Source organism: Papio anubis, chromosome X (assembly GCF_008728515.1).
Source record: "Papio anubis isolate 15944 chromosome X, Panubis1.0, whole genome shotgun sequence".
Taxonomy (NCBI): Eukaryota; Metazoa; Chordata; class Mammalia; order Primates; family Cercopithecidae; genus Papio; species Papio anubis.
Genome location: NC_044996.1, coordinates 137,276,017 through 137,296,076, shown reverse-complemented (window position 1 = coordinate 137,296,076; position 20,060 = coordinate 137,276,017). Strand labels below are relative to the sequence as shown.

The 20,060-nt window shown below is 39.1% G+C and overlaps 1 protein-coding gene across 1 annotated transcript in view; it reads right to left on the bottom strand.

The window, feature by feature from the left end:
* Positions 1-3,226: 3,226 nt before the first annotated feature.
* The window catches only part of ANOS1 (anosmin 1), a 209,183-nt gene continuing 192,349 nt past the window's right edge, over positions 3,227-20,060 (bottom strand). Inside the window, exons 10-14 of the mRNA XM_003917382.5 lie at positions 14,312-14,406; positions 11,135-11,306; positions 9,957-10,177; positions 8,665-8,806; positions 3,227-7,413 (exon numbers count right to left, since the gene is read on the bottom strand). Of these exons, the coding sequence (XP_003917431.1) occupies positions 7,355-7,413; positions 8,665-8,806; positions 9,957-10,177; positions 11,135-11,306; positions 14,312-14,406 (689 nt within the window). The 3' untranslated portion in view covers positions 3,227-7,354. The remainder of the gene's footprint in view (positions 7,414-8,664; positions 8,807-9,956; positions 10,178-11,134; positions 11,307-14,311; positions 14,407-20,060) is intronic.

Below are 20,060 nucleotides of genomic sequence, written 5' to 3'. Positions count from 1 at the left end.
ACATTTGCATGCATGTGTCTTTATGGTAGAATGATGTATATGTCTTTGGGAATATATCCAGTAATAGGATTGCTGGGTCAAATGGTATTTCTGTTTTTAGCTCTTTGAGGAATTGCCACACTGCTGTTCACAATGGTTGAACTAATTTACACCCCCACCAACAGTGTATAAGTATTCTCTTTTCTCTGCAACCTTGCCAGTACCTGCTATTTCTTTCTTTTTAATAAAATACCCATTCTGCCTCATGTGAGATAATATTTCATTGTGTTTTGTTTTGCATTTCTCTAATGATCAGTGATATTGGGCTTTGTTTTATATGCTTGTTGGCCATGTGTATGTCTTCTTTTGAAAGGTGTCTGTTCATGTCCTTTGCCCACTTTTTAATGAGATTTTTTTTTTCTCGTATATTTGTTTATGTTCCTTATCGGTGCTGGATGCTGGATATAAGACCTTTGTTAGATGCATAATTTGCAAATATTTTCTCCCATTCTCTGGTTTGTCTGTTTACTCGGTTGACAGTTTCTTTTGCTATGAAGAAGCTCTTAATTAGATCCCATTTGCCAATTTTTGCTTTTGTTGGGATTGCTTTTGGTGTCTTCGATCTGACATTTTTAGACACACACACACACACACACACACACACACACACACACACGCTTGGATTTTTCCAAGCACTGTTACATGACCATCTTCATAGTAACCATGAAGTGAGTGGCAAAATCCTTACTTTGGGTAGGAATACCAAGGCAGAGAAAGGATAGGCAGGCATACTCTCTGTGTTTCCGCACAAGAGAGGGCACAATTTTTATTTTTATTTTTTTTTAGACAGGGTCTCATTCTGTCATCCAGGCTGGAGCTCAATCATGTGATCATAGCTCACTGCAGGCATTACCTCGTGGGCTCAAGCGATTCTCCTGCCTCAGCCATCCGAGTAGCTGGGACTACAAGTATGCACTACCATGTCTAGCTAATTTTCCATTTTATTTGCAGAGATGTGGTCTCTTTATGTTGCCCAGGCGGGCACCAAATGATCCTCCCGCCTCAGCTTCCCAAAGTGCTGGGATTGCAGGTGTGAGCCATCATGCCTGGCCTCTTACTCTTTTAAAAAAATTTTCTTGTATCCCCTCAGTTTTTTCTCCGTTGATACCATGCTCCATCAATGGCTGGTATATGTAAAAGTTGTCTCCAATTTACAACAAAGCTGTATTCTCAGGACTCATTTGTGTAAAAAATACCTCCCCAATGGAAACAACACTAAAAATATTTCTTGGGTTTTCAGTCCCTGCCAGGACACTCCACTGGCCCTAAGAACCTGTTTACCCTGTGGTGTTGCTCAAGAAGTAAAAGAATGTGAAGGAAGTTGGATTCTTATTGCAAACTTCAAGCCCGATCTCTGGGTCAGTAGCCCTACCCTCTCTGATCTTTGATGAAGAATGGAGGTTGGAGACCAGTGTGAGGTGCCCAGGCTGTGCAGCTGATGGGCTCAGTGAAGCCTCAGACAATGAGTGGATAAGAACTCCTGGAAAAGTCCCAGGAAATTCAGGCCTCAGGGACTGGGGAGAGTCAAGCCTGGGGCCACTTGCATGTGTGCTCATGCTATAGGGTGGCGGCAGCAGCCATTGAAAGAAATCAAAATATTTCACCCCCAAATACTCCTTCTTTGACTTATTTAGAGATGGCTGTTCAGAGGGCCTGCAAATAACAGCCCTACAAAGCTGTCTTCTGTGGGGGAAATTTACATCTGTGGATGTAGAGAAAATCTGCATTGATGCATTGCTGCAGCCAGGCTTCTCTGACACCCACTCCCTGCCCCCGTGTCTGGATCTAGGAAAAATTGACTAAAAGCCTGACACCTTTAAGGTCTGAAAGAAACAGTCACCATCTATTCTCTCTAAAGGCTGCGACCTGGGAGGTTTCATCTGCATAACAAGACCACCTTTGATAGTCAGGACTTCTCTTCTCCCCCTCCCATAAATTGTGTTGCCAAGATTCGAGCCCCCATTCTTTCTGTAACCTCAAGATGGCATAAAAGCGTCAAGCAATCCTCCACTGATAGCCTTGATAGACTGCTTCCATATCTCTACTCTTGTGAATAGTGCTGTGATAAACATGTATCTTTTTCATATAATGATTACTTTTTCTCTGGGTAGATACCCAGTAGTGGGACTGCTTGGTCAAATGGTAGTTCTATTTTTAGTTGAGAAATCTCCATACTGTTTTCCATAGAGGTCATGTTAATTTGTCTTATGATAACAGCATGTAAGTTGTCCCTATATACACAATGGAATATTATTCAGTCATAAACAAGAATGCAATCATGTCTTTTGCAGCAACGTGGATGGAATGGAGGCCATTATCTTAATTGAAATGACACAGATACAAAAAGACAAATGCCACATGTTCTCATTTATAACTGGGAACTAAATAATGTGTACACATGGACATAGAATGTAGAATAATTGACAATAAATACTTGGAAGGGTGGGAGGGTCAGAGGGTGGGAGGAAAGAGAAATTACTTAATGGGTACAATATGTATTATTTTGTCGAATACCCTAAAAGCCTTTATTTCTTATGCATTTTTTCCAATTCATCAGCAGTTATGGGTCAATTGCATGTCAAAGTGGGGATGTACAAGCCTCTCAAAACTCTACTTAGATATTGGAGATTTAAAGGCTTTCACCATAGTAAGTAGTATTGAAAAACAATTGAGTAGTATTGAAATACAGGTGAATGCTTATCGACATTGCATATATCTACAATTTTAGAATAAATATTGGTGACAAAAGAAAAACAGCTTAAAACTGTATATCCCTGACTTAATATACCACTAAAACCATCAGAAGTTACAGTCGTAAACATGATGATAGAAATCTGAAGTGTTGATTGTCAAACTGCAAGATACTTTCATTAGGATGAAGTGCTGTCTTGTTAACATTTACCAGACCTCAAATTCCATTCACACTGACATGGAAAGAGGCTTTTTAAATCTCCTTGGCAGCAGGAACTGTCCATTTTTCTTCTTAAATGCAATAAAGTTTCTTTTCTTTTCTTTTTTTTAAATTTTGTTGGAGACACGGCCTTGCTATGTTGCCCAGGCTGGCCTCAAACATTCAGGACTCGAGTGATCCTTCAAATTCAGCCTCCCAAGTAGCTGAGACTACAGGTGCGTGCTACTGTGCCCAGCAAAAATGTTTCTTTAAGAAATAAATGAGTCGATTCCTTGATCTGGTTTAAGGATACTTTATTATTGAACCAGTATGTACAAACTCTAACATGAAAATAATGAGTCACAGAATATCAAGACTATTTACAATACTTTTTTGTTTTTTACAAAACATTTTTACAAGGTTACTTCGCTCTAAATAACATGACAGACATACACAAAAATCCAACTTTTTTATTACATACATAAATAAATATTGACTTTAAATGACCACTGTAAGGGACATGAATTCTACAGACCACTTGGATGAGAAGGTAGCAGTTTTGTTATCTGCACACTACAATATAATTAAGTAAAGGGGGAAAATAATTTTATATAGACCTCTGTTAATCACTCCGTAAATCATATAACTCACTAAAATATTCAGTAGAGGTAAGACAGTCATGAGAATCCTCTCCGTACCTGACACTGAGTCTGGGCATGCAAAACCACAGGTAGGAGTCAACATCTTTACAGATCTGTTTATATCTTATAATAAACTTTAAAGTACATGCAACAGATATTTAGCCATTGTGTTCTGCCTATAATATGAAAGTTTATATAATAAGTTTTAGAGTTATTTGCAACCATAGAAATGAGTAAACTTGAAAACCCACGGCATAAGAAAGAGCATTAAATAAATAAGTCAATATCACAAATGACATTTACGGATACATAGGGCAAAATTAGTATTCGTACTTGTATGATACAGACACAAGTCAAAATCCTGTCTTTTAATCAAGTCGTTTAGTGGACATAAAAGACACAGTTTAGGCCTTTGAAGTTAACCATAATAACTTCTTAGCTGTCCCTTAGTTTTTGGGACTTGCTCTAGAAATTTACCAGGTTTCTTATGAAGGGCAAATTCTCATCTATTCAGTAAAGATCATTCTCTAGCAACGGTTCTCAACCAGAGGTGCCGTCCCTCAAGGGGTAGCTGGCAATATCTGGAGACATTTTTGGTTGTCTCAACTTGGGGGAGGGTGCAACTGGCATCTGGTGAGGAGAAAGTGTGGATGCTACTAAAAACCTACAGTGCACAAGACAAACCCCCATAACAGAGAACTATCCAGCCCCAAAAGTCAATAGTGTTGAGGTTGAGATGAACCTCTGTATATAGTCGGCTATGTATCTAAGGTTTTCAGGACACAGATGTATTTCTAATCTTTGAACTTCGTTTAATACACATTACAAAAAATTACCTGCCATAAACTTTATCTTCTCTACCATGCCATATTAAAACAGTGAATGACTGAAAAGATCACGTTGGTTTGCAAACATCATTCTATGGAGTTCCAGGTAGAAAAACAGGGTAACACAGATAAATTCATCATTAAGGAGCAAATGTTGTAAATAAAAATAATGCATGTAACTGCAATGTATATCAAATTAACCACCTATATTTGATGACAATATTTTTGATGAGCTCAATTTTTTAAAGTTTCAATACTATTAGTGGATATATTTTTCTCACATTAAATAAATGAATCTAATTTCAATAAAACATTTTACAGAATTAGGCACCAAAACTATGTTTGTTAAAAAACATAGATTTTATCCTTTATTAGAGTAATCACATTTTTAAAATTCAAAAAATTGTAACTATATTTTTGATCATTGAATAATATTGGAGCTTATTAAAATCCACAAGAGAAACACATGTTTTTTATTAGCCCATTAATAGCATTTTTCTTCCAATAACACCAATAAAATTTAAATTATTTATTTATATCAAAATTAGAAGCCCATAAGAGCTGCTTTAGATTTTTTTAAGGGAGATGTAAGTTTCAGAATCACCATCTGAACTAAAAATATCTGTACAATGTCTATTACCCAGACAAAAGAAGCATGATTAAATTTTATAAAATTAAAGTGATGTACTAATTTAATAATATTTTGTATCTATGTATAGACTTCCAGCATTTTTATGTAACAGTACAAAAATTTGCTGGCATAAACATTTGGATTTGTTCATGACAAGTTCATGTAAAAGATAAATGGAGAGCCGATAATGAAAAATTTTAATTTTTGAAATTTTAAGAACTTGAAATTCAGATGCTGGTGATGACACCAGAATAAAACATAGCTTTAGAGAAGCTATCTATGGTATCCATTTATTCAAGCTTAGGGATGTTTTCAAATGAAGACTGTTTTCTATTTTCGCCATTCAAAAATTCTTAGAACCAGGTAATTTCACGACTCAACGTGATAAATCCATCCCAACCTGTGACAGGAGCTGCAGAAAACCATTCCGAACCAACATGAACTTTCATTATCAGGTGTCCAATTTATGTTACTTGTACAAAGCTGCAAAACATTCCTGGAATATCCACTTTAAAAATAGTTTAACACACAGGAAACAGGTTTCAGTATCTATTATCAGGTATCCTTGTTTATAAATGTGTTTCCTAAAGACATGCATCAACATCGGAAAAGTATTTTCTCTGCATTTTAATTTGCCTCGGCCTTTAGACACTGCAGTGAAGCCGTGGAGTCAATGACTTCTGAGTTATCCACTCTTCCCAGGAATGGCCAGGCATCTGCATGAGTTCAGGAAACAGTAGAACAACAAGAAGCAAGCACCATTGTCAAAACCTAAGGATAATGTTACTGATTTTCTTCCTGTTTTACTTAGGTAGGTGAAGACATGTGGACACCTTTCTTTTACAGTGTTTAATTTTGAGAAATTGCTCTTTTCTCAGAATCAGCACTGATGGGGAAAATATATTATCCTTATGACCTTTAAAAGAGCTGTATCTTTACTCACTATTGGTGAGCTATGAAAACGATTTCTTCAGGGATTCATGCTCAAGGTATATTCATGTATATGCATGTGTCTGTGTGTATATATATGTATATGTACATATATTTGCATATATATACACATGCATTTATAATTATATAGACATGCATATCTATGCACATTTCAAACCATGTATGTGAGTATTCCTTCAAGGAAAAAAACAGTATTAAATTAAACATCTCTGCGTTTTAGGTTGTTACAACATACACTGTAACACTCCATATTGAAAACACGTTTTGACTTAAGTTCATGCTACCAGGCACTAATTTGTAGCATAAAAAATTTTCCAAAAAGTAAGATATAATAGATTTGAAAGCATATGGGTGAATTAAACGCAAGTAACTGTCCTTCTCTATCAATCAAAGGCCTTTTTTAAACATTACCAAGAATATTCTGGCATACAAATACCTTTCTTTGCTTAAGAAAAGGCAAATCTCTGCAAAGATTTAAACATGCTCAATAGTTGGGATTTCTTCATTTGAAGCAAGGAGTTTTGTGAATTTTCAGATGGTGAAACAAAAGTGCACCAAAAGCTGTTATCCACATTGAGGAAAATAAGGGAAAATATAAATAAGATAACATATCAGGAAAATCTCTCACATAATACGATCAAATATTAAAAGGCATCCCCAAGAAATAATTTTCATTTCTCCAAGGTAAAATCTGGTTAGCAGCTTATTTCATTGAGTTCCCCTGGCTTGGGTGTCTTTTGTAAATCATAATTTATAGAGGGAACTTTCATTTACCTTTGCGTAAAGAGCAGCATAAGGTACTTAAAGTAGGAGTATTTTTAGATTTAAATTCGTTGGTATATTTTAGATTACACATTTTCATTTAAAAATCACCTAGGATAAAAATGATCTTAGGAAAGATTTGAATAAACAAAGCTGTATAATCTTAGTTGATTTTTCATATTGAATCAATAATTTTGTCAAAAATATATTTTATTGATTAGATTTATGCTTAGTGTTATGTGTGAATTGTGTATTTGTTACTCTCCTTTTTGGGGCAGAGTTTGGTACTCCAAATTCAGGGAAAACTGAGTTCTGTTGTAATTCAATAGAAATGAGCGACACCATACATGAAAACAAAATTTAGCATTAAACAGGCCTATTCTTCATTTTCTCCAAGCTTGTAGGGAACTGGTGTCTGTCTTCACCAATCTACTGTTTCTCACTTGGCTCCAGATGCATCCGTGATTGACAGAAGTTCTTCCTGCACTCAAGTCACATAGGGGAGTACGGGCCTCTGAGCAGTTCCCACTGCCTCTGGAAGTGTGCATGTCTCGTGGCCGAAGTTCAACAAGCTTACACATCTGTCCAATTTCAAAAAATCTTTTTGAACAGTTTAGTATCTTTCTGGAGAAGGCTTGTAATGATGTGGATGACGATGCTTAAGATGAGATCCTAAAAAGTGACAAAATATGTCAGTCACATCCATTTATATGTATCAAATAAATGATAGAATTACTTTTATTTGTAGAAAAAGCACGAGACCCCGGCAAATGTTCCTTCCTATGACCATGTCTCTCCTATTCTGAATCTGAATGTACAACCACACTCTCTCTCCTTTTCCTGTTTTTCTCTTCCTCTTTGATGCCTTCCTAAACCATAAAATAGTAAGAAAAAGACAAGCTCCTTTCCTTAAGCTCACACTTATTCAATCAAACCATAATCCTTTTTTATTTGCTCAAAGAAGTTTTAAAAATTATCAAATACTTTTGTTAAATGGAATTTCTATGAAGGAATATCAGAAAAGCATTTATTCGATAAAAATTTTAGAGGCTATCAAGCTCTCCCATTGTGATAGTTTTTGTTTTTCTTCAAATTATAAACATACCAAGTTATCAATTATAAGCATACCAATCTATCATTTTAAAAAATCAGAGTTAAAACTATGACTAATTCTCAATGTTTTATCCACACACTAATCATCAGACACTTTTTTTTTTTTTAATTTAAGCTTGAAAATAAAGTAAACGAAGTACATAATTTAAAAATCAGCAAGAGGCTGTTTTGAAAATCTAGCTGACAATTTTCTTTATAAAATTTTACTTGATTTAGCAATAAATGAAGTAGGTGGACTTGGGTCATATCATGAAGAAAATTCATGACATTTATTACAGTAATATCTATGTAACAAGAACATAAGTTCCTTAGGAAAATATTATTTCCTATATTGTGATATTTGAAAATATTGATTTAAAAATATTTCAGTTTGATATGAAACTACAGATTTTTTCCCATATGTATTTATGGTTTAAAAGACAAGGAAAAAAGCATGCATTATATTGGGAAAAATGCAAGAAAGGAAAAAAAATAAAGGAAGGATAGAGGAAAGGAGAAAAGAAGAGAGGGAAGGAGAGAGGGATGGAGAAAGGAAACAAGGAAGGAGCAAAGAAAGGGAGAAAAGGGGGGAAGAGGAAGGGAGGGAGAAAAAGAGCAATTAAGCATCAACTATGCATTTTATACTACAGGTACCGGAGTAGAATCTAGTAAGTCAGTACAAACCGGGAGAAAGAATTTCAGATGATGACAATTTCCCTATCTCATAGAAACCTGTAATAGTGTATTTATTTGTTTTCATTTTCCAGCAAGATTTTTCTCTATGTTCACAAGACCTGACAGGACGCCTTAATGCCCTGGCACCCCACTCACTGTGCGCTGAAGAGGGTGGGAGCTCCGGTGTCCGGAACGTCTTGATGGTGGCTGGCCCCTCCCCTCCTGGGGTCAGCACTTGCACTTCCAGTCGGTAAAGAGTAGACGGTCTTAGATTGGGCACTGTTAGGACATAGTGATCCTAAGGGGATAACATAAAAGAGGATGCTCACTGACAACCTTTCAGAGACAACGGGCAATGCACAGAGAGCCTAGGACAGGTTTTCCCCCACTGGAGAATATCATACACAGGCAAGTTTGGTTGCTTTGTAAAGGCACAGTTTAATTTATAGACTTTTTCTCATTTGTGGGGGTTCTCCGCCATATGGTTTCTTAGCACCTCACTCAATTCTTGGCAGCCTAAGACACTTGGCAGAGTTAAAATATGCTGAGGTGCCAGTTCTCAGGGCTCACTCCTGGGATTTTATTTATTTATTTTTTAATTTCTTAACATAAGACTTTTCCATGGTTTAAAGTCTTCAGTTGCACATCTTGTGATATGAATTCTTGATAATCCAAATTTCAGTGAATGAGCCAACTGTTTTTCTTAAAACACAATATCTATCAATGCCCACAACTGAAAGTGTTTATTTTTATGCCAACACATTCTTCTCAAAACTCAATAAAACCTAGTACATTTATAGAATAACTACTCTCTAATTCCATGGAATTTTTCCTTCTGAGATTTCAGTTGTGTTTCTTTCCCTCCCCCGCCCCGCCCCCCTTTTGGATTTTATAACGGTAGTTGGCTACTCTAAGGGCATTTTCAGGGAGGGTAAAATCCCACACTATTTTTTTTTTTTTTTTTTTTTTTCTGAAGCCAAGGAATTAAGTGACCTGGAAGATAGGCCAACTCATTACAGCCTCGAGCCAAATTTGAAGTTGGGGGGAAGACAGACAAACAACAAGCTTCTTTTAGCTATTCCCCCCCAACCCTCCCCAATTCAACACTTCAAACAGGGCATGTCCACTTGGACCAGAGAGACATGAGGTTAACAAAGATAGAAGAAAATGGCTCAATCACTTACATACAAGATAGGGTAAGGTCTTCTCATGAGTTGGCTCTAGCCATCAAACTTTATCTAGATGGCAGCTTATGCTACTTCTTAGCTATGCACAGTCACATTTGTAATGTGTTAATGCTTGCAAAAGATACACTCAGAAGAAGAAAATGCAAAAGTAAGACTCAATTGTACAGCACACAGAATGACAGAGGTAGCCACCTCTGAAGGTCAGTATAAAGGAGCAGTAGATACCGATGACACGGACATAGTATAAGAGGTGGGACCTACGGAAGGCAGGATCTGGGACTGTGAAATAATGCTGTTGGGTAGACTGTTCTGTCTGCTTTCCGTAGTGACCTCAGCCCAAGTCACTTGAAACCCAGTCATGGGCTGATAGAGATTGGCCTTGGCCATCTTCCAAGAAAAGTGGCCCGTGATGTTCACATCCTGGACGATGAATGAAGCAGAAAGGTTCTCAGGCTTAGCTAGCACCTTAGAAAGAACATGACCTGCAGCAATGCAAGAAGGAAAACCAGGATTAGGTGACTGGAGAAGGTGTGCCCATGGGATCCACTGTAGGAATTTTCAGCGGCCAGTCTGTGGGATGATATTAATAGAAGCAATGTGACTTCGTTCTTTAAACATGGGTTCAGGCAATCACCCCTTTGACATATGGGGATAGGTTGAGTAGGAATCTCCTCACGACACCTTTGTACTAAATGCTCCTTCCAATCTTTTGGGGGTCATTTTTAGAATGCTCTTTTGAAGTTGGAAGCAGGAGAGCAGTTTAGATCCTGGCAGGACTTAACTATTTCTTAAAGAATAGCATGGACTGCAGTGAGAAGGTAAATATTAAAGCTGTTAGAAGAGTTATTAAATCCAAGGCTTCTTTTTTTTTTTTTTTTTTTTTTCTTTAGAGGCAGGATCTTGCTATGTTGCCCATGCTGGTCTGGAACTCCAGGTTCAAGTGATTCTCCCATCTCAGCCTCCCAAAGTACTGGGATTTCAGGCATGAGCCACCATGCCTGGTCAAATCCAGGGCATTTAAAAGAGTTTTTCCCACTGCAAGACAGGGACTTTGGCAAGGAAAGGGGTTGGAAGGTACAGATGTGAGGTTTGCTAGGTTGGCATGGAAAGTGTGTGAGTATAATCCACACAGCAAAGAGGTGAGATAAAAATGAAATAATTATATCAAACTTTGCCAAAACACAAGCGGTATCTAAATGTTTGCCTTCATTTCCAAAGGGTAACATTACTATCAAAGGACATCTTTCCAAGGCTGTTAGGCTTTAAAATAACACATTCATTCCTACATATCTTCTGTCCACATTGGGCCATCATTACACAACTTAGAAAGAGAGGCACTTTTGGTTTTTCTGGTCTTGTGAAATGCAGTTTGGCAAGGTTTGCAAAGTGCTGCTGACACCTTAGACCTAGATGCAGAAGTCCTTCAGGTGAAAACGTACCTGCTTCGCCAGGGCAGCCAACGGGTTTGTGGCTCTTCCCCTTAAGAGCAGAGCATGGTGGAGTAGTGAAGAAAGTGGCCTCTGCCTTGGAGTGACCTTTTGGCCGTATTGCTTGGACAGTCACCTTATACTTACAGGAAAATGACAGATCTTGAAGAATTATATAATTTTCCTAGAGCAAGAGAAAGAGAATTACGCTAGCAATAAGTCTCATTAGGGATTAAAAAACACTGGCAAGAACTGAAATCATATTCCATCCAACAAGGATGTTTTCCTATCTAGTGTGTGCAATATGGCTTTTAATAAAAGTACAAAGCACGCACTGTCTACATTTTGATTAATGACAATTGTGAAACACTCCCATGGCTGCGGGATACACCTTCTAGAATTAAACGGTATCGTAATAATTCCTCATCAAAGCACGCTACTTCTAAGGTCACAACCAGCATTTCTGAGCTGGCAGCAGTGCAGGCAGTGGTGTAAAGCTGTAAATACAAATCTAACTTTTTTCAATTAAAAAGAAACTAATGCCGGCTTCTCTGAGACATAGAATTAGTTTATATGTAAGTTTTTCTGTTAAAAAATGATATTTTTTAGCAATGTAATCTTTCCCTTTTTTCGAGTGCTGTTACTGTTTTCTGCCATAATGTTGTGATTAAATATAAATAAAAGAAAGAGGCTAAATGGTAAGGAGTCAGGGGCTAAGAATATAACTTTACGATAATGTCGAAAGATGACATTTCCTGTGATAATAGGTGTGTACCTCTGTTTCTTTTATATTTGGCTAAGTTGCACTTATCCATTCTGTTTTGTATTTACCAATTCTTAATGTATATATATAAAAGTGCAGATGGATAGCTGGGCATGGTGACTCGTGTCATAGTCCTAGCTACTTGAGAGGCTGAGGTGGGAGGATCGCTTGAACTCAGGAGTTTGTGACCAGCCTGGGCAACACAGTGAGACTTCATGATTTTGTGTGTGTGTGTGTGTGTGTGTGTGTGTGTGTGTTTAATTATATTAAGAGAGAAAAAAAGGCACAGATGGAACATCTCTGGTACTCATTGGATGATGGGTGGGGGTCTTGCTAGAAAGCAGCAGGGCTGACGGGAAAAACATGAGACAATAATTAAAATGAAAACTGAGGCTTGAGTGATTTACTTAAGGGAGGAGTGGAAGTGGCTGCAGGTGACACAGCACTGAATGTTCAAAAGAGATGGGGAGTGACCTCCAGGCCTGCTGGCCCTTCATCCAGATGGTGACAGGAGATGGGGTGCACCCAACTCTGCAGCCAGTTAGTATAAACAGTGAATAGGAAACAAATCAATCTGGACAATGCAAGCCCAACCCAAGCCCAAGCCAAGGCCGCCATGTCTCTTTGGGAGTCTGAATTGCTTTTGTTTGGAAATAAATCTGCTCTTTATATGGGACTGTATTGGAATCCAAGGTTAGCTATTAAGGATCCTGTTTCACAGATATTTCAAGATTGCTTTCATGTTGCATAGGAGGCAGACATCTGCAGCAGTAAGTGAATTAGTGGATGCTCCATTGTAGCATAAAAACAAATTATAATAGGCCGGGCGCGGTGGCTCAAGTCTGTAATCCCTGCACTTTGGGAGGCCAAGATGGGCAGATCACAAGGTCAGGAGATCAAGACCATCCTGGCTAACACGGTGAAACCCCGTCTCTACTAAAAAATACAAAAAACTAGCCGGGTGAGGTGGCGGGCGCCTGTAGTCCCAGCTACTCGGGAGGCTGAGGCAGGAGAATGGCATAAACCCAGGAGGCGGAGCTTGTAGTAAGCCCAGATCCGGCCACTGCACTCCAGCCTGGGCGACAGAGCGAGACTCCGTCTCAAAAAAAAAAAAAAAAAAAAAAAATTGGATCTAAAGGTTTAAAAATAAATACAGATAAGTTCTAAGGCCCTAGAAAGATAATTTTTCAGGAGTTTGATTTTTATTTCTACCGGATACATTACATCTGCTCAGCAAATAGTTGTTACCACTCTCAGAGTTCCTAAAGATGATAAGCCTAGGATTGGGGAATCGCACTGACATAAGCCCAGTTCTGTGGGGTTCTGAGGCACGCACATATCAGTAAAACAGAAACCTCACCCCTCTGCCCACAAAAATGTTAATAATTCTCGCTTGTTTATTTCTTTCTCCACTTTTCAAATCAATTTCTCTATTTAGAATGTCTGTTGAATTATTTTACTGAAGGTCACAAACATTGGAGCTAATTTAAGGATAAATAAAGGGAGAAACTTTGGTGAACATGAGACAAATCAAATTCAGTAAAACAGAAAAAGAAGCTGTGTATTTCTGAAAATCCAGTGACTTGTTTTATCTCATTATCTTAAAATTATGCCAGTAGGTCTGGTTCTTAAAATATGGTGCTTGCTTTAGAAAATGTTCAAAACAAAAATATTCTAGTTACATATCACAAACCAAAACACTGTATGTTTGGGGCCATGTTTTTGGATTTTTTAAACTGTCCTGAGGTATTACATATAAATTGCCATCAAAGTGTATTATACACTTTGTATAATACAATGACCTCTTAAACATTTTGTGTTGGTTTGTTGATTCTAATCTATAATTCATGTACTAACCCCAAAATATTTAGAATAATATTTTGGGCAATATTGACAGAGTTGCTATCCTCAGAGAGTTTAATGTTCTCTTAAAGTTAAAAGTCAAAATATTGGTGCATGCTATACAGGACAGGGAGATTATTTCACTAACTGAGCTGATGGCATTTAGGGACATGGTGCGAAATGATAGAGTCACATAGACATTCACTTGTACAATTACACCTTTAGATCACGGTGACATGTCAAAATTCAGAAAATAATTCAAAGGTTTTGTCCAGTTAAGATGAAGCACACAGATACTCAGGCATATTTCCACCTGAAATATGGGAGTTCTTTAAGAACTGTGTCTTTAGTCTCTGCACTTTAGGTTTTGCTCTATGATGGTAACAGAGTAAGCTCCCAGTGCAATGGTGTGAATGGATAAAATAATGAGTGAATATAATGATCATTCTGTTTTCCACTTCCATCAAGTCATTACTCAATAGCTGATTTGTGAGAATGAGTTATCTGTTTGACATGTCTAGTTTGTATATCCTCCGGTCTAATTATGTTCACAGATCAAGTTGGCCCAGAGATCATGTCCTTACGTGGGTCATGCCAGATGATGCCTCTGATCCGGTTGTTCTGTTGTGGGCACACACTTCAGGAAACCACCGCACATGATATCGGTTGACAGTAGGATCTATAATGCCAAAACACACAACCAAAAATAATAGGTTGGATGTTACATTCCATGTAGCCTGGGGTTCTTGAACTTGAGAGGAGAAAAGGAGAGGAAATGAAACTCTACAGGTGACCAGTAAATGCACAGGTGAGCCAAAGGAGGTGAGATTCTGATTACTTAATAATTATAATAATTAATAATTCTGAATACTTAATGATTAAGAACAAAGTAAGGGAAAAAAGTAATATACTGCCAAGGGAAAACCTGTGCTGAAGTGCAAGTACTAAGTAGAAAAAAAAAATTAGTAAAGTCATAGCAAAATGATTCAAAAGATGTCTTGAGAATAACCTAGCCGTGGTTTTTACAGCAGGCAAAGCCCTATAGTGAAAGGTAACACCTAGCAACAGCTCTCATAATTCCTGTTGTAGAAGAGAATCATCAGAAGTTTCTCAATCCCACATTTTTTGTTTAAATAAAGGCGAGATACTATTGAATCCACACAAGAACAAAAGCATTGCCTTCACACTTACAGAATTGGCTATCCATGTTTATTTCCTGTTACGTATTGCCATAAAGAAGTTCTTTTGTCAAAAGGATAGGGATATATGCTTCCCACTCCCCCTTAACCAAGTGCATCGTGGCATTTCTGTATGGCTGATCCCTACTGAAATATGACTTGGTGTTCTCAAACACAGGCCAGAAGACTGACCTTTTGAACATGTTTATTCCCAGGGCAAGAGGCATATTTTCTGTACATTTCTTTACTTTGGACAATAAAGTGGGGGAAAAAAAGAGAAAATAATGACAAGCAACTCAATGAGTGTGGGAAAGCAGGCCTTGACAGTCTCGGGTTTATTAATCACCCCAGTGTGTCCAAGGGGTGTGAAATGGCACCAAACGGCACCTATTTTGCAGGTGATTAACATCTTGTCCCCAACATCATGCCAAGTGTTTGATGGGGGTTTTCAGAGGACAAAACTCTTTGATGAAATTGGGTTGATCTAGTGGGAACTTTGCTTTGAGCACTTTGGAACCAGAAAAGAAGAACTTTAAATGAGAGAAAGCAAACAGATATAAAAGTGGGCACTCAGGGCATTTAGTTAAAAGAGAAATCACGTACTAGAGGTTTTAATTTTTACATAGCAGACATCAAGTGTTTATTTTTTTAAAAAAGAATTATAGGCTATTCACAAGGCTGACATCAATCACTGAGTGTGTTCATGTTCTTCCATTCAACAGCAGTGAAATAATCACACAGGAGTGGCTGCTGCCCTCCTGAATTTTACATAGAAATGGGGCCAATAATAACAGAGAATAAATATAATACATAGGTAAGATAGGTATTATGTTAGAAGGTAATAAGTCTACATATAAATACAGAAGGTGGCTGGGCACCGTGGCTCACGCCTGTAATCGCAGCACTTTGGGAGGCCGAGGCAGGCAGATCACAAGGTCAGGAGTTCAAGACCAGCCTGGCCAACATGGTGAAACCCCCTCTCTACTAAAAATATAAAAAAATTAGCCAGGCGTGGTGGCAGGCGCCTGTAATCCCAGCTACTCCGGAGGCTGAGGCCGGAGAATCTCTTGAAACCGGAAAGCGGGTATTTCAGTGAGCCGAGATCGCCACTGCACTCCAGTTGGGGCAACAAGAGCGAAACTTCATCCCCCCCCGCCCCCGCCCCCACAAAAAAAACCCCAGAAGAGGCCGGGCGCGGTGGCTCAAGCCTGTAATCCCAGCACTTTGGGAGGCCGAGACGGGCGGATCACGAGGTCAGGAGATCGAGACCATCCTGGCGAACACAGTGAAACCCCGTCTCTACTAAAAAATACAAAAAACTAGCCGGGCGAGGCGGCGGGCGCCTGTAGTCCCAGCTACTCGGGAGGCTGAGGCAGGAGAATGGCGTAAACCCGGGGGGCGGAGCTTGCAGTGAGCTGAGATCCGGCCACTGCACTCCAGCCCGGGCGACAGAGCCAGACTCCGTCTCGCCTCCCGAAAAAAAAAAAAAACCCCAGAAGATAAGAGCAGTAGGGTGGATTGACAAAAAGTGCTGATTTTATATAAGGCGGCTGGCGTGTGTTCAATTCTGAGTCAGGACTTGAAGAAGGTGTAGCAGTGGGCAGTGGCACTGCAGAGACCTGTGGGAGGGCGTTCTCAGCCAGCCCTGTCCAACGGAACTGGCGGTTGGGATGGAAATGTTCTGTCTGTGGTAAACACTAGTCACCTGTGCCTATAAAGCACTTCACATGTCCTCTGTTTAACAGAGGAATTAGATTCTTTATTGTTTCATTTTAATTAATTGACATTTAAACAGCTGCAGATGGCCATGGTTACAATACTGGGCAACTTAAAAGCTCTACCAGCAGGGAATACACAGCACGTGTCAAAGTGCTGACATGAGAACGGAGCATGACAGATGACTGAGGGTCTTTGGTGAAGAGCAGCCAGGGGACTTGGGGTGGCTATATTACAGGAATATGAGGAGGCTTGGCTGCCCTGGGGATCCTCCATATCCTAAAAATCCTTTACATATTTTACAATGCAATTATATTTTCATAGGAGGCAGCATCAAGAGTGACACACGGGGCACTCCTTTTGGGTTCCCTCCCTTTTGTTAGCCCTAAATCTCGCCTTGTCTGAGTTCACTGCACTTGCATCTTCTCTCTGTGTCACCTCCATCAATCACTTCATTGATTCCCATGGCTTGAAAAATTTTTCTGCTGACAGCTCCCAAACGTCTACTTCCACCTGAGCTAGTCCCTTGAAGAGCTGATGCTCCCTCGTTCCTCTCCCACGTGGAGGCTTTCCAAACTCAACTTTGCTGAAGCTACCATGTTGATTTCTGTACCTCACCTTCTCCTAGCATTCACGCTTTTCTTTCTGGCTGTAGGATACAGAATTTTAACCCCACAGACGACCTTCGAGGAAGGTGGGCTTCAGCAAACAACTCCAGCAGCCTCAGTGAGCCTCATTCCCTTTATCTGAAAATAAGGATACTAATTCAGCCAATGCAACAGGTTTGGTGTGAGTTTTAAATGAGTTCATGTACTGGTTTTCTATAGCTGCTGTGACAAATTACCATGAGTGTAGCTGCATAAAACAATATAAATGTCTTCTCTTCTGTAGGTCTGAAATGGGTGTCACTGGCCTAAAATCAAGGCAGGCCTGTACTCCTTTCTGGAGGCTCCAGGGAAGAATGTATTTTCATGACTTTTCCGGTTTCTAGAGGCTTCTGGCGTTCCTTGGCCGGTGGTGCCCTTTCACCAGCTTCAAAGTCAACAACACTGGGCTGAGTCCTTTGCACCATGCCATCTCTCTGATTCTTGCACTCCGCTTCCCTCTTCTACTTTGAAGGACTTTTGTGATTGTATTCGTTTCCACCCAAATAACTAAGGGTAATGCCCCCATCTCAAGGTTGGCTTTGAGTCACTGAATGGCTTTTCTCTGCCCTCTGAATAAAGACACTAATACTCCTTAGCCTGGCTTCCAGGTCTCCACTGCCTCTGCATATTCATCTCATGCAGAGACTCCTCTCATTCCCAATGTTTTGTTTGATTCTGTTGTTACTTCACGAATCCCTGTCAACCCCATTTGGCCAGAGCTCCATAACTACAAAGATAATGCCTATTTGCTGTCACTGTTGCATAAACAAAGATGAGCATGGCGCCTGGCAGGTGATAAACAGACAGTAAACATTTAATGAATAAATCAGTGAAAGAAGATATAGCAGTTCAAATTCACTTTTATTTCTATACTCATTCTGGCAACAGTGAAAATAATTCCTTATAATCTATAAGATATGGAAGAAGTAGTGTGAGAAGACATGATATTACATAAGGTAATTAAAAGCAATCTGAGAAAGTAAAATATAAATTAAACTTAGATTTAAAATGCCCTGAAAGTATTGTAAATGGCACCCCCAAATGACCAGTATGGGGACATTTATTTTTTAAAAGCAAGCCCTAAAAATGTCCACACTCGTTTACGTGACTTGAGTTCAATTTTAACAGGTCGATTCATAGATATTTGCTTTGATGGAAGTTATTTATACAAACATCATGTCCTTAGTTTTCTCTTGCCAATTAATAAAATCCTAAGAGCTTGTATTTTAGGTTATGACTGCAGGTCTCAATCTGTAACTAGAATATTAAAAATAGCAGAGTTCAGGCTGGGTGTGGTGGCTCATGCCTGTTATCCCAGCACTTTGGGAGGTTGAGGCGGGTGGATTGTCTGAGGTCAGGAGCTCAAGAGCAGCCTGGCCAGCATGGTGAAACCCTGTCTCTACTGAAAATACAAAAATTAGCCGGGTATGGTGGCACATGCTTGTAATCCCAGCTACTCGGGAGGCTAAGGCAGGAGAATCACTTGAACCCAGGAAGTGGATGTTGTAGTGAGCTGAGATCGTGCCATTGCACTCCAGCCTGGGCAACAAGAGTAAAACTCTGTCTTAAAAAAAATAATAAAATAAAATAAATAGCCAAACACTTCCTGAAGGGCTGTATATGAAAATTCTGTGCTAAATACCCAACTGATCTGGTTCCTTAGCTTAATTCTTTCCAGAAATAAATGACATTACAAAGAAAGTACTTGAAAATTATTTTTAAGTGATAAAAACTTTACCTGTAATATGCTTCAACTATGGTTCAAAAATTAGATGGATCTAATTTTCTTTTCAAATAGATCTAACTCACAGTGTCTGGCATAAATAAAGGACTCTAAAATTTTTCATTAAACGTGAATTCCTCAGTTTGCAAAAGTCTAATGACCAAGAATGATAGGGTTATTGACATTAGAGCTCTGAGAAAGAGGCAATCCTTGGGTTCCCCAGAATAATAATTGCTGTAAAAAGAATTGTAAGTCATAGCATCAGGGAAGGGGGCACACACTTAGAGAGGTGTCACAGAATGCCAATTCCACCAGGGTGGGGATTTTTGTCTGCCTCTTTGCAGTATTTTAGCATCCGAAATGGTGCATTGCATACAGTAGGTGCTCAATAAAGGTTAGTTGAATGAAGTCTTCTCATGGATCAATGCCCCATACTCTATCTGTAAAAATGATTTGGTGAAACAGAACTTTCTGATGTTGTACAACTAAAGTAAGAATTTCTGAGTGCCACATAGACACGCTACTTAAAATAGAAGCATGAATGTTTCCTCTATGTCTGAGCTAACTTTTCACATTTATGTTGTAAAAACACAAAGTCTAGAGCTAGAAAACCATCAAGGTGCAGTGGCTCGTGCCTTCAACCCCAGCGTTTTGGGAGGCTGAGGCTGAAGGATCACCTGAGGCCAGGAGTTTGAGACCATCCTGGGCGACATAGAAAGACCGCATCTCTACAAAAAATAAATTAAAAAAAAAATTAGCTGGGCCGCCAGGCACTGTGGGTCATGCCTGTAATCCCAGCACTTTGGGAAGCTGAGATGGTTGGGTCACCTGAGGGTGGGAGTTCGAGACCAGCCTGACCAACATGGAGAAACCCCGTCTCTACTAAAAAGACAAAATTAGCCAAACATGGTGGCGCATGCTTGTAATCCCAGCTACTTGGGAGGCTGAGACAGGAGAATCGCTTAAACCCAGAAGGCAGAGGTTGCAGTGAGCCGAGATTGTGCCATTGCACTCCAGCCTGGGCAACAAGAGAGAAACTCCTTCTTAAAAAAAAAAAAAAAAAAAAAAA